The 15,165-nt window shown below is 40.8% G+C and overlaps 2 protein-coding genes across 3 annotated transcripts in view; one reads left to right on the top strand and one right to left on the bottom strand.

The window, feature by feature from the left end:
- The window catches only part of IPPK (inositol-pentakisphosphate 2-kinase), a 34,512-nt gene extending 25,795 nt beyond the window's left edge, over positions 1–8,717 (top strand). Inside the window, exons 9-13 of the mRNA XM_042799747.1 lie at positions 962–1,241; positions 2,148–2,298; positions 3,754–3,856; positions 4,302–4,381; positions 5,404–8,717. Of these exons, the coding sequence (XP_042655681.1) occupies positions 962–1,241; positions 2,148–2,298; positions 3,754–3,856; positions 4,302–4,381; positions 5,404–5,629 (840 nt within the window). The 3' untranslated portion in view covers positions 5,630–8,717. The remainder of the gene's footprint in view (positions 1–961; positions 1,242–2,147; positions 2,299–3,753; positions 3,857–4,301; positions 4,382–5,403) is intronic.
- Positions 3,879–15,165, bottom strand: part of LOC104369327 (centromere protein P) — a 149,635-nt gene continuing 138,348 nt past the window's right edge. Inside the window, exons 7-10 of one of the 2 annotated variants that reach the window (XM_042799752.1) lie at positions 11,629–11,708; positions 9,173–9,264; positions 8,721–8,864; positions 3,879–3,966 (exon numbers count right to left, since the gene is read on the bottom strand). In XM_042799752.1, the coding sequence (XP_042655686.1) occupies positions 8,743–8,864; positions 9,173–9,264; positions 11,629–11,708 (294 nt within the window). In that variant the 3' untranslated portion in view covers positions 3,879–3,966; positions 8,721–8,742. Of the gene's footprint in view, positions 3,967–8,520; positions 8,865–9,172; positions 9,265–11,628; positions 11,709–15,165 lie in introns of those variants that run through there. The other variant, XM_042799751.1, reaches the window with a different exon arrangement.

Genomic DNA, 15,165 nt, shown 5'->3' with positions numbered 1-15,165 from the left:
CAGCATCTCTGAACAGTCAGGATCCTCCTTCAAACCTGCCTGATCAGCACCATCCCTATCGGACCCCACCAAAAGAAGAAAACAGGAAAATTCTTAGTTAGGTTTCAAGTTAGGGCAGGTAAATAATAATTTCCCACAACTAAGTAGTCTGAAAGACTTGCCAAGGAACAACCAATAGAAAATGACTTTTAAAGATGATGAAAGTTTTACAATGTTATGTGCTTCGTCAGGAGGAAGAAGACAGAGAACTTTGCATGTTGCTGCAAATAATTTTTTTTTTTTTAATTACAGCACTCATGCAGGCCAAATGCACAGCGTGCCTCACTCGAGGAAGTAAAAAGTTACCGTTTCTATGGCATTAAAGTAGGAAAAATAGAAAGCAATAACTGATGGGTTATGCAGATTTTCAGATTAATTCTACAAAATAAGATTCCCGACAATTTATTTCTAGTATTAAACCAACTATTTGAATTAAACCTGTATGAACAGCCCTGTTTTTTCTATTAGTTCAGGTAACTATCACACCTTTTCTGTCCCTTTTTATAGCCTTCCGTTTGTCAGTCTGGCTTTTGAAAGCAAGTTGTTTCACATGGTGCTTTTTCACTGTTGATATTGTTCAGAAAGAAGTGATAGGAAACTGCGCTAAGTATTGGTTCACTTTTATTGTTCTGACTACTTGCAGTTGATTATGTTGGGAAAGTAGCACTTGATTTAAATGGGCTTTTTGGTCCTAATTTAAAGGTTGTTACCTGTTGTGTCTGATTAAACTTAAGAGGGCAAATTTGTAAGAGATTGGAGCTGTATTTGTATGCAGACTGTTAAACTAATACACTTTTCTCTGCTATATGTCTTAAAATACTAAATCTGATGCTTTAGCCAAGTATGAGTAACTGAGTAACTGGATTTCAGGAAGTGCCTAAACTATTTTTTTTTTTTTTTTTTTTTTTTTTTTAATTTGCAGAACGGGGAACTAATTTATGGCTGTAAAGATGACCAGGACTGTGTGTCTGACTGGAACGAACTTGCTTGTCACTTAAAACCTTTCTTTTTTCCTTCCAATGGGCTGGTCAGTGGACCACACTGTACAAGGACAATTGTTAAAGAACTAATCCATGTTATAACTATGACGCTACTAAGTAGTACCGATGCCTGCAGGGCAGGTGATATGAAGACAGTTCCCGTTTCACAAGGAAGAAGCTACTGTGAAGCAAGTGCTTTTAATAAGGAGCTAGTAAGAAATGGTAAGAAATAATTTCTTGAGTGTTGTCAGTAATTAACTGTTATCGTGTAACGATTTGGGTCTTTGCCTCTCATTTGCTATTTAACACTGATGTGAGAATGGAAACAGTGGAGTTTGACATTTAAAAAATGAATTTTGAGTTGCATAACTGCTAGATAATTGTTTTTAATATAACCTTGTAGCGAACACTTTTAGCCCTGTGCCTACTGACAGGGATAGAAGTAAATTCAGACAGTGGTAGAGGAAAAATGGAAGGGAGTAGCAGTTTGAGCTGATAACCACTGTGGGTATTTCAAATGAGTGGGGAATTCTTACGTTGTGTGTGATGAAGTCTGGCTGCTGTGGTTGGTTTGTACCATGGCACCTGTTCCTTGCCTTTCCCTGCTCTTCCTGGCAGCTCTCACCAGCTAGGGTGTAGCTCATTTTCTTTTCTGTACTACTTCACTCCTGGTAAAGAGACAGGTATGGAATGCTGGAGGAAAAAGGAATGGGAAGTGAGAGTTGAAAAACTGTAAATAATCTTAATTCCTCAGTGCAAGTTCTGTAAAGCGCTCTGTTTTTGAGGAGGATCTTTTTCATTGCTGGTTGGTTTTGTTGTATTGTGTCGGAGAAAGAGCTGCCTTACAGAAATGTGGGGTTTGGTGGTTTATTTTTTTCAATAATTTATAGAGTTGTGTACCAAGTGGTTTATTCTGCAGTGATATACGTGCTGTTTAAATGTGCAGGTAAGTACACGGACCTGGCATGTTTAGTGTTTGGAAACTGAGGTGTTTTGGGGTTCCCCCACCCCACCCATGATTGGTCTGAGGAGCATTTGGGTTTGCTTTGTGAGCAAGCACATGTAATGGCAAAATGAAGCAAAGACAACACTCATGTCTGTCTTATTTGAAAATACATTTTCTTCTAGGTAAACATAAATTGGAAAGCTCTGGCTTACCGAGGGGTTGTCTCCTTTATAAAACCCTTCAGGCTCAGATGCTTGACATGCTGGATATTGAAGGACTCTATCCTTTGTACAGTAGAATTGAACAGTACTTAGAGGAATTTCCTGAAGAAAGGTAAGACTGGATGTTTTTTCTCTTCAGTTCTGATTACGTAGGCGTGCGGACAGGATTGGTTCTGTGCAGACTCTTTCCCTTGTTTTGTTGTGTACAACCTTCCTTCGTGGTGTTGCATATTCTGAATTTCTAACTTGAAATGCCAGATAACATAAAAGATGAGTTTTATTGTTAAAGTTTTGATGTCAGTCACTTGGGCCTGAATTTTTAAGTAATGATTATGGGAAGTTCACAACAGGGCAAGAGAGAAAAACGCCCCGTTCTGTAGTAGTGGGTGTTGTGCATCTGAGGAAGGATGGAGGAAAAAAGGGTGGTTGGTTTTTCCTGCCTTCAGTACTACCAGGGCTAGGACTGTGTCTGCAGTAATAGAGCTGCTTTCACAGTCATTCTCAAGTCTATAAAGGCCTGCCTACAACCTGCCCTTAAAAACCCCAGATTTGATAGCCGCAGTCCAGCCTGTGCCTGTGAGATCTTACAGAAGGCGGGAGCGGGTGAGGGCCAGCGCCTGCCGCTGTCCAGCCTGCCCTTCTCGTGTGAGATCAGCTCCCAGTGCCCGACTGTGACCCACGTCACTAGTGACCAAATCATACCCGAGCCACAGGAATCGTTCTCTTTGGGTATTTCTTGCCCGGTGAATAAACGCTGGGCACTGTAAGCTGCTACACTTGTTTTCAAAGCTTATTAGTTGCAAGAATAATTGCTATGAAGAGCCTTGCTTTGGATGCTGCTTGCATTCTCTGGCTGTAACTTGCCTGTAATTCTGCCGTTGCTCACACGAGGGCACTCCAGCTTCACTTGCAAGATGTCGCTGCCAGTGCTCCTTCAGCTCTTTGGACTCGAAGGGTTTTCTTCTGGGCAAGGGCTTGGCTTAAGCTCTGCCTAAATCACTTGCTTGTCTATTTATACGTTATTAAACAAATAATTTGAAAAAGTATTCTTCCATCTGTGGGGTGTTTGTGCACTGCAAACCCCGCTTTTGGGGGTTCAGCATTGCAGCAGGTCAGGTATTTAAGATGGGAAGGAAGGAGACCAAACAAACCACCCCTGTGTTTGCACACACCATGGAGGTGGGGGCAGAGCCGGGCCTTGTCAAAGCCTTGTGTACCCCCGCTGTTTGCAGCAAGGCTTCTGGGAGTTCTGCAAACAGTTACAAATTTTGAAACTTACTCATTTTTGCAAAAAATACTGTTCTTGTAGTGATACACAGGTGGCAGTTGATTAAAAATGATTCATCTTTTTAAAAAAACCCAACTCAAATCCTAAAAAGCAGCAAATCTTGAATGATATGAGAATAACGGGGACTGGTCACCGTGTTAGATCTCTGGATATTAACCTGTTGCCATGTTTATTGTTTGTTTGTTGTAATCTGAGTATCTGGGCTGCTGATGAAAGATCTCACTGAAAACCAGTAAATCATCTTGGCTGCTTGTAAATCTTCTTTTAAAATTTATTTAGAAGTACATTACAGATAGATGGACCTTACAATGAAGCATTTTACGAGAAGCTGCTAGATCTTTCGACTGAAGATGATGGGACAGTAGCATTTGCATTAACAAAGGTACTTCTCCTGCGCACGCTGTTGAAGGTCGTTTAGTCTGTCACTGTTAGGAAAGCTCTGGCGTTAGTGTCACCGCGGGTTGTCAGGTTCTGAACTGTGCCATGGGGTACCTACGGCAGAAGCAGTTAAGACCAAACACGTTTAGCACCAGATCCTGAGAGCAGAGTGAAGCTGCTTGTTTCCTTTATAGACTGAGGAAGCACGTGTGAGAACTGGTGCTGTCTGGCCTTCGAGAAAAGTATCTGTAGGAAAAAAACCCCACGATTCTTATATAGGATGCTGTAAAACCACTTGCTCCTGCTAACCATCTGTCACACAGAGCGTTTCCAGCTCTTAAAGTACCAACATACAAATACACTGGGTGTAGTAATGCCTTTCGTAAGAGCAGTGTGCTGTACTAAAGGCTGATATAAGAGAAAACTTATATTATTTTTGTGTTGTACAGGTGCAGCAGTACAGAATAGCAATGACTGCTAAGGACTGCTCCATCATGATTGCCCTTTCACCCTGTCTACAAGATGAGTGGTAAGAGACACCTGCTTCCGCATGACTCCTCCGCGTTTAGAAACTGGAGATATGTTTGCACAGTTCAGTCAATTCAAGTCACTTTTTAAAAGGAGTGGGTTGTTTCTTTCTTTTTTGGTGTTTGCTGTTGTTGCTTTTTTGGGGGTAGAGGAGGTGTCCTCTCATATTTGGTGTGAGCAGGCAGAGTTCTGATTTAAGACATTTGGGACAAATGTCTGTTTCTGAAGAGTTTTAAGTTAATAAAAAGGGTTAAGGTTTTATATTTACTCCCTTCTTGAAATTTGAATTGACTGTTTGTAGTAGATGTACGTGGTTTTAACCAGGTAGAATTTTTCTGCCTCACGAGAGATTTTTCAAGATGACTTGCCTTTAACTGCCTAATTAGAATAAAACCATGGCAGCAATCAAGAGGTGACATCTTTAGCTTTGCCACAATATTACCCATTTTGACTTGTGTCAGCAATAATAGTCCGCTTTTGGGTAGGGGAGTTTCCTTTATCAAAGCCTTGTTATTTTTAGAGAGTATTGTTTTCTGCACTTGTCCTGCACTTCTTGAACATGTTGATGATGGAGATGACTGTATTAAGTCCTGGATCCTTTACTATGCTTGGACACTAGTTCTGATACTAAATTTGAATTACCTTGCACCTAAGTATAGGAGTTCCAGTGATTCTTCCCACTTCTGTTAGTTACTAAGGCTGTTGGTTTGTACACATACTGCCTAGAAACAGATTAGATTTACTAAATATGAAGACACTGGAACTGAGAGTAATGTTTTGACTTAAGCTGTGTGGAAGCTGAAAGAAAAACAACTGGAAGAGGCACCAGCAAGTTCACTTTAAGACTGGTTAAGCTGGAGCTGTACTTTCCGAAATGCTACATTAGCTGAAGTTTATTTTCTTAGAACTTTTATGGGAGCCTAAGATAAACATTAGAGTCACTTTTGCAAGGGGATGCGGGCTACACAAATAAGAACTGTTGACTTCAGGGACTCAGCTGTGCAATATGGTTTTATTTTCCAGCTCTGAGCAAAGACCTGTGGTACTGACATCCAAATCAAGATTCACCTTTTCCGTTTCTGTCCTGGACCTCGATCTAAAACCCTACGAAAGCATTCCGCATCAGTACAAACTTGATGGCAAGATAGTGAACTATTATTTGAAGAATGTACAGGCCAAAGATGACCCAGTTATGTCCAATCTCTTCAAGGAAAATGAAGACTGCACATTAGTTCTCCACAAAGTGTAACCGTTTCCTTAAGGTTATTTTTATTCAAACACATTAGAAAGTGAAAGATTAACGGAATACAATTATGGTGATTTTTTTTTTTTTCTATTGTGTTCAGTGCATTTTTCAGCTGTGAATGTTTTTGCTTTAAGAAATTATTCCTAATTGGTATGCCTTTTCAAAGACATGGGATAGCACTAAAACATGCATTTGCTATATAACCTTAATGAATGTATTTAATATGACAGAACAGATAATGTGCCATATCTTGGAACTAGAGGACAGATCAAATTAATACTAAAAATCTACTTCCTTAGAATTGAAAGAGCACAGAATTAAAGGTTTCCTGAAGTATTGCACTAATGTAGAAAGCCTAGTTACTAACAAGAGAATCGCCTTGGAGCTCGTGCTTTGAGTCTCACTCACACCTGATAGGAAGAGGGGAACTCTGACACAACCTAACAGAAAACTTTAGCATTAAGTCCACTGACAATAAAACTGAAGTGGCTACTCAAGTGTTGCCAATCTGTGGACCTGCCGTGTTACTGCAGAACGCTTCAGTACGAATGCATGAGGTTAAGAACACCAGGCTGCCTCCAGGAGTTTTGTGCTCACCTTGGTATCTACCTAAAGCTTCTGAAGCAAAGTGAAAAGGGTTAAAGGTAAGCGTCTTTGAGTTTTATGTGATAGCTGGGCTTAACTCGTCTGACATACTGGACTTTTACTTTCTATACATTTTATGCTGCTATTGAAGGTGAAACCACAGCTTGCTTTTACCTAATTTAAATTGAGCTATAAGAATAATATATTCTGAGTTTTACAGATTATTTCAGGTCTCTCAGATGGTGTCAAACGTTGGCATTATTTCACTGATATCCCTCATACTGTGTAGCATGAGCAGCTTTCAGGCTCGTTCTTAAGTGACACACAAAAAAGGTGACAGTGTCTGATTGGCTGGAGGTGCAGGGGGGCACCTTCTCATGAGCTAAGCTTGTGTCACTACTTCAGCAATTTAATAATGGCTTTACTGTGTAAACATTGGTGTGTGCAGCTGAAATCTTGTGAGCTGGTGCAGTAAAAGCTATCGTCAAGGAAGTTCCTGAGTTGGAGACTGAGGATACATTCAAAACTGCGGGTAGTACGATAAAATCTACAGCCACTTCTCCCCTATCTTGGGGATCACAGACCCTGAAATGCGCAGAGACACTGATCCAGCTATCGGGAACTGCTGCTACCTGGATACCATGTGTGCTTACAGGCCATGGTTTTCCAAACAGTGTAGGTTAACATTGAAAAAATATTTTAAAAATATTTGAAAAATTTATATTGGGTTCTCAATATAATGTTTGAATTGTTCCATTTTACCTGCAATTCCAAAAGCAAAACCAGAAACCCCTGTCTATTGGCACAACTCAGGGAAGAAACAGGAACAAGAACATATCAGCCCTCAGGCAGCAGCAGGGCTCGGCCGTGTGACCCGTGGCAGCAGTGTCGCGGTGGCCAGTGTGCCTTCCTTCGTGGGCAGGGTGGGCTGCTCTCACTGAAATGTGATACTACAACTGTGCAATAAGCTGGTAGTCGACAGTGGTTGGTAATCAACGACCCCTTCTTTCCAAAGAGAACCGGGGAGCGGGGGGAGGGAGAGCACTGATTTTAAATCCAGAAATCCTCCACCTGTAAGGCAAGGGGAGGAAGGAGGGACTATCCCCAGCTGGAAAGTTGTCAGGTTTTTATGCTGTAACTTCTACTTGCATATGAAATGTGGGTAAAGTGTATGTGCTGACCAAACAGTTTAATTTTCACACAAAGAGGAGCTAAAAGTTACACAAAACTGGCTAAATCAGGAACGTGCTAGTGGATGAAGTAGCAATGAATTTTGCCTGTCTACTGGATTCCAAACTTGAAATCAGGTCTATCTAACAAGATATTTTATTAGAGAGTTGCTGTTCATCAAAACTTAATCTCTGGCATTGCTCAGCAGTAGATTCTCACAGAAACCAGTCTCATCTGTCAGTTGTTCCTGACCTACCAGAACAGTAAGAGGCTTATTTCAGTGGTCAAATAGTAGATTATTAAAATTATGGTATATAAACATACCGTTGCTTTAGTTCTTGATTTTTTTCCACCTATTTCACCATTGCCATGAAGTTTTGTCATCACTTATAAACGGAGCAGGCAGTTGTACAGCTTGCAGGGTTAGAGCAGCTGTGGACTTGAAAAGGGAATCTCTTGGCATCACGTGAGAGCCCGCAGCTGGCGGGTTTGGCCCCTTGATTCCCAGGGCAGTGCCTGTGGCTGCCCAGCCTGCTGGGCTGCCAGGGGCAGGGCAGGGGCTGGCGAGGAAGGCGGAGGGTTCACAGGTGAGCTAATGGTACAGGTGGTGGAAGTGAAGGAAGATTACAAGACATCAGTCTAATCTGTTTTGTTTCTTCAGGGATGAATGTATGAAATGTGATGCTTTTATAATGTGTTACTTACTAGAATATCCCCCTAAGAGGAAATCACAAGGAAGTGCTGCAGTGAGCAGTGGTTAACTCATCCATCTCCCTGCAGAGGTGGAGTGGTCCTTTCTTGGTTAGTTTAATGCTGTCTCTACTCAGCACTTACATTTTTTTAAAGCATACTATGTCTGTCTTTGAAATCCTCAAACTGTCTACTTCCACCCTAAGTTAACAACAAAACTATTTAACTCTTTGTTCTAGGAGTCTCTTACTGTTCTCTTGTCATTTTAAGATCACTGTACTTTTACAGAGCTGTGAAATGAAATGGATTTTTATGGACTTGATTTTGACAGTGCATGATCTTTTAACACTTTCCAGGTATCTAGAAAATGTTAAGAAGATAAACCACTCTGGTACATTAATGATTCAGAAAGATAAATTTATAATGAAATCACTCTGTACATGTAACTATTTTATTTGGCATTTTTGTATTTAAATGGCTGTATTTATTTTCATGTCATGACAATTTATATATAACGTGCCATAATTGTACAGATAGCATGTTTTATGAGTATGGTTTCTAAATGGAAAATAACTTAATGTTTATATTCAATAAAATTATAGACTGTGTAACACAATATCTTAATTAAAACTACTTTTGAAATTGCTACCTGTTGTAAGTCACGCTGGTATTCATTTTTGCAAGGCAACCACTTTGATCAGATTCTCAATGGCTGACTCAATCCCAAACAGAAGCAGCATGCTTCGGAAGCCGGCGGGTGCATTTTCAATAGCTGCTGTCTTCAGATCCAAGACTGCAAAAAAAAAAAAACGTACCGATTATTAACATTAATTTTCAAACAGTTGCACTACTATTGAAAGTGGCTGTCAGTGTTGCATTTTGGGATGAAAGAGGCTGGCTGCTGTCTAGAAGAGGAAGACGTTTCGTAAACCCTTTTAAACTATACAGGAGGTAAAGCTTAGCTGTTTGCTAAATTGGGATTTCTTGGCCTCGTTGTCCTCTGCAAGGTGTATTTCCATTTTATCTAGTTATGTTGGCCAAAAAGGGGATGGGTGTTGTGCTCGAAATCTCAGAAATGGTCTCTGGGGTGAATGACATTACCTTGCTCCGGTACTTTAGTCAGGAGGTCCAGAACAGGTGTAGTTCTCCCTTCTTCATCTATACGTATCTTCCAAACAACCATTAATTCAAACCTGCATCATGTGCACAGAGAAGTTAGTTAAGGGGTAACTAGGCAACTGTCTTTAAGGTTCCTTCAAAGCAGAAAGTGCAGTACTTGGGAGGTTCACACTCACTACTCTTAAACAGAATTCACCTCAGGTAATGCAACTTGCTGATCTCTGTATCTGGGAACCAAAAACGCTTCTGTTTGAGCTGAGGAAATTTTCAAATTTTCAACCTGAAGGACGTTTTCCCCTGGTTCTTGCCTGTGTCTGTTGTGAATGGTAAGTTCCCAGAGTGCAGTGGTAAAAAGTAAGACAGAGAGAAAACAAAAGCTGGCATCCCCCTGCCCCCCCAGCACAGTCTGAAAGGGAGGGAGGTCCTTGCAGAAGAAACGTTTGCATCAATTGCGATGCTCTCAGTCTGGAATAAAGTCCACCCCAATATCATTCATGGCCTTTTCAAAATAATGCACAGGGACAAATATATCCAAGGCCTAGATTCCTGCATTTATTTGCTTTTAACTTAAAAAAAAAAAAAAAAAAAATCTTAAGCATCATTACTCCTTCAAGAGTTGTTTTGGTGTGGTTGCAAGGCTAATGCTTATTTCCAGCTTTGACAGTGAGATGCCTACACCCTACTAAGTGAATAATTAAGCCTTTGGCTTCTGCAGGGAAGAGTCTGCAGTCAAGCACCCACGAATTGCTCTAGAACGACATTCATTGTAGATTTGCTGCTTTGTAACACCCCAGCTGTTTCACTGCATTTTGTATCCCCTGCCCTGCTTTTAGGGTCATCCCTTACGGCAAGGAAGGCTTTCCTCAGCCAAAGCCCATCTGCATGATAACAAGTCATTGTAAGGAGGAAGTTCCCTTTCTCACTACTGTTTGACCAATCATGATTTAAAAGTTTCCTTTAAGTAGGATTTGTCAGCTTTTTGCCACTTTGTTGTTAAAAATCCTTCAAGAATCTGCACAGCTTGTTCTGTCATTTTGCAAACAAATTAATAGGCAAGTGTATTCTCTACCAACCCACTGAAATGATTGTTAAATTCTTGTATTTCATGATAGTGGGGGGAGAGAGAATGTGTAATGGAACTTGGCACCTCCAGCATGAAGAGAAACTGTAAAATAAGGAGTTTATTTTCAAACTGATGGTCTAACAACACTTCATTGCAGCAAGACCAGGTTAAATCACTTGGTTTTAAAGCAGCAGATCTGGCACCCCAGGGCTGAGACAGCATGATCTGTTAGTTGCTAGTTCCACAAATAAATATGCTGGAGGGAGCTCTGCTTCATTACCTGTTGTTTCCATATAAATTAGTGCATGTTATAATGAAGATGTAATAGGAGAAGGGAATGGTCCCTTCACAAAATAGTGACTTTTCTTGGTCCTTAAGGAATTCCTGATGGTGATAATTATATTGTCTTACATGAAACTTCTAGGATTTTTTTAACTCTGTTTAAAACCCCAAACCTACCAGAACATGTCTAGCAGGGAGCCCAAACAAACCCAGCATGTGGTAGAATAGTAATACTAACTAGCAGCGAACAGATCCCCTCCATCTAACCCATTGCCTTCCAAAACAATGGAAAAATACAGCTACACTTCCCCTCAGTACCAGGGTAACTGCAACTTCCTTTCCATTCTGTCATGGTGAGACACCCAAGGAGCTGTGCTTTCCTTCGGTGACTTGTGATCATCACGCCTCCTGCAGCAGGAGGAAGCAGGAGCTGTAAGTGACAGGCTGCCACCCCTGCCCTGCCCTGCCCTGTGGGAAGGGAAAAAGCTAAAAAGCTCCTTCACAGCTCTACCACGGCCCACGCTTGCACAGCAGGAGCGATGCTGGCCTCAGCCACCCGGTCCCCCGGTCACATAATGCAGAAAGAAAACCGAGATGGAACAAATCCAGGTGAATCCAACATGTTCTCTGATGCAAGAGAGGGAAGATGCATCCCACATTCCCAAACTTTGAATTTAGACTCTTTGTTATACGAGCTTCCAAAACCAAGATAGTCATAGATTTTTTTTTCTTAAAATCCAAATTAAAAGCCTGCTAAAGCCATTTATTTTTTCCCACCTAGCTTTTTAAAAGACTGGCTGCACAGGGCAGCAATATAATTGACTTATCTAACAAGGCCACGTGCACGTGGCCTGGACATAGATTTTTGGGGCTTTTTGTTTTTTCTCCAGTGTTTTTAATGTGTGGTTATAGCCCTAAAATGGAACACACTGTGTTTAGAGCAAAACTGTTTAGATGTAAAACTCTGTGTTTAGTAGGCGTTATAAAGCAAAGAGTGACTTAATTTTCAAGCGGACCGATTATGTCTAGGTTGCCAATATGCATTTCACAATCCTTTATCTACATAAATCAAGAAATGTATCTATTGGCTTACCCAGAAAGTTTGGGGCTCCTTAGAATTATATAATCTCCCAGCACTCCTTCCGGAAGGGCCACAATGTTGGGGTATTTGGCCTGTGAATAAAAAGGTTCAAAAGGGTATAAATCAAGTCAGACAAATCCAAGTAGACAAAGTAGTTTCTAGCTAGAGCCTTCCAGTTGCAGTGGACTTGAATGGGTTGCCACTTCTAGCTTGCGTTTTTAATAGTTAAGAGTAACGATACCAATTGTTTAAAGTTCTGATATGCTTTCTAAGGGTTTTTTTTGTTTGATGTTTGGTTTGTTTTTCTTTTTAGTATCATTCATGTGATATCAAGAGATACTTAAATTTGGTCACCTCAGAGAAAAAAACAGTATTGTGCACCTGTGCAAACAGGCCTTAGAAGTCCTTATGCAAGATGTAGGAAACCTTGAAAGAATATTTTTAACTAAGTTCTATTAGTACACTGTTTTGCTACTCTTTGAGAAACTGGATCACCAAGCTCCATACAGTGCTTTGAAGGCACAAGGTAATAAAGTCAATGAGATACCAAGATAACCACTATTATCAAAATATAATGGGACAATGGAAACATGATAATACATATAAAACTACTGACTACTATTAAATTTCCCTGTTACTGAGAACATGAGCTATTTTCAATTACTACAATGTGCAAAGATTGATCACTCTTCCATTACTTTGTTAGTGCATCTGATATTTTACAGCCTTCAACATGTGTATCTTGAATTACCCAAGATCCATAGCTTTTGCTATAGGTATTTTAAAAACCTCTAAAAGAAAAGCAGACTAGTAGCTAGGTATGGATTCTTTAGAAGTTACGCAGTATGTAAGGCGACAGGTTGCTTGGAGTATGAGGAGATGCAGATACATCAAACTACTGAGAAAGAACACAATTACTGCATCCTGCAGGGGCGTGCAAAAGAAAACAGAATCTAGGCACAGCCTGTTATCGTGAAGACTTCAACACCGTTACTTGCTTGTACTGTCTTATGTACTGGATACAAAGCCATGTTCCAAAAATTGCCGTTTATAAGGTGTGAAAAATCTGTCAGCCTAAATCATTCTCCAGTGCTCACAGGGCAAGTGGTGTGTCTTACAGAAAAGACGCAGGAGAGCTTGTCTTTGTGAAGCACTGGAGAAACTGAGTTGGGTTTTACAGATTACGCCTCATCTGGCAGACTGAAATTCCTACCAGATGTGACCTTGCTCTGGTTTAGGAATTTATGACAAACTGAAGGGGTTTGTGCAGAATGCCAAATGACACAAAACACATGGAATTTGCCAGTTTTAAATTCTACAGAGTATTTAGTACTGTATTTACCGTGGGGGATAAAGGCCACGATCTATCCTGGGAACAAAGACACATAAGGGGCAACAAAGTGCACAGTAGTTACAGCACGAGAACACGGCTGATCTAAGGTCTCTCGCCTAGCAGAACAGGGATCTTTTTTCAGCTTCGCACCTTGTGGAATTATGTTCTTCTGATGACAAAATAGAACACGTTTTTCAGGCTTTCCTTCTCAGTAACCCATGTCTCTGATATTCATTGTGTGCCTTCATTTGTCTCATATCATAGGGCTCAGAGCATCTAGTGATCTCTTTAGCTCCAGGTTACAAATCCTAGAAATTTAGGATTAGCTTGTATGGGGTGAGCTCAATTATTCAGTTCCTCATTTACAAGAGATCCCAAGTTTACTAAACTGAGTCATGTCTTATCTTCATCTGCCTATACTGAGACCTTTGGAAATCACAAGAGAAAAGAGATCAAAGGAACTAGGTAAGAGTCCCAATTTTCAAACCACTGTGAAATGCACCCGTGACTTGTTTGGGAGCCTCTCAGCAGCTGCCATAATCAATGCATTTACCCCCAGCTAGTGGGTGGTATGTTATGTTGTACAGAAAGCAGAGGTGTCTCAAGGAAATCTCAAAGTGTATGATTTTTCTGTTGTCTAAAAGCTTCCTTGTACCTGGAAGTGAGTGCAGTGGTGAGTCCAGCTTCTCAGCAGGAAAGATCATCTCTCAGCAATCCACAAAACACACAAAAAGCCAAACCACAGATACCTACAGCTCTCTCCAGGTGTATCACATGCAAAAACTGAAGTCATAACAGGGGCATGAAGCAGTACCTGGCCCAGACCCACATGAGGCGTCTGCCCCTCTCACTTAAGGGTGACTCCTTGGAGCGATCACACGACAGAAGTGGGAAACAAATCTACCGCACCCAGGAATAAAAGCAAGCAATGTTAAACACTCACAATTCAGGGAATAAAAACCAGGAAATGCAGTCACACAACCTACCTTTCATATTCCACATATTAAATGGAATGTCTGTATCCCACAGGTAAAACGTGGGGATCTGGCACATAAACGACAAAGCAGGCACGCAGTGTGCGCAAGCTGCGGTGGTGGGTACTGCATCACCGCCTCATATTCTCTGCGGTGCAACTTTTTAAAGTTTCCCCAGGGAAAAAAAACAAAGCAAAGCCGAGCAATAACCAGGGTAACAGAACAACCCGATCCACTGAGAGGTCTCTTGGGAAAGACAGTAACTCCTACGGGATCTCGTAAAGTGGACACCGGGCAACTGGAAGATATCACATCAAGTAGCACGATACCAGATGGGAAAGATCAGCTACAACTGCATTAAGCAAAACCTGACTTTAATCAAGAAATATCTTTCCTCAGATGGCTTTTTAATGTTGGTTTATGATCAAAACCAAAAGCCCATGCTATTATTACTTCTGGACGGAAATAATTTTTCCAGCTCCTTCAGGAGTCCAAGCAGGGAATCTTATGGGAACTTTTGTCTAAACCAGAAATAGCATCAAATCACAAAGGGACGACCATCACGATGGAATACACAGTCTTCCCTTTCCTCCATGACACATTGTACACACATACACACGCACAGAGCCATCCAAGTAAATACACTTGGAGTATCTATTTTTAAACAAAATATATTACTCTTCAGCTGTTTAAAATTGCATTGTGATTTTCTGCATACTAGAACTCTTCTAAGGAAAATATTTTAAGTTATTGAGCTTAAGAGCCATGGCTAAGAATGCAAGGCAAAATCGGCATGCCAGAAGCTGTGCTAAAAGCAAACAAATTCGCTTTTAACCCACTTACCAAGAAAATATGCTACTCTGCTCCTAGATGGAACCATAGTTCACACTTACTACTCATTTTGAACCTGGCATTCCGTAAGAAGGACAGTATATAAAGAGTGCTAAGCAAGTCATGCTGCTATGAGTCCCTCCACAAGTGTAAGCTATTTCTAAGTTTACCAAAGACACTACACTTCTGAGTGATTTATATCTATGTTTTGCTCAGCTAAGACCACAGTACTGTCCACTGAAGTCATACCCATCAAGGCGCTAAATAACAACATCATCATAATTTGTATTTGAATTCCTGAAGTTATTTGCAAAAATGATGAAAAGTCTACATACTGTAGATATACGTGATTAAATTCCAGAAGCATTCAACAATCAAACCCACTGCCACCAGCCTGCTACCCACCCTGAA

The sequence above is a fragment of the Tyto alba genome, unplaced genomic scaffold, assembly GCF_018691265.1.
Source record: "Tyto alba isolate M040663 unplaced genomic scaffold, T.alba_DEE_v4.0 Super-Scaffold_3, whole genome shotgun sequence".
Taxonomy (NCBI): Eukaryota; Metazoa; Chordata; class Aves; order Strigiformes; family Tytonidae; genus Tyto; species Tyto alba.
The sequence above is the reverse complement of the archived record's forward strand: the minus strand, read 5'-3'. Positions and strand labels throughout refer to the sequence as shown.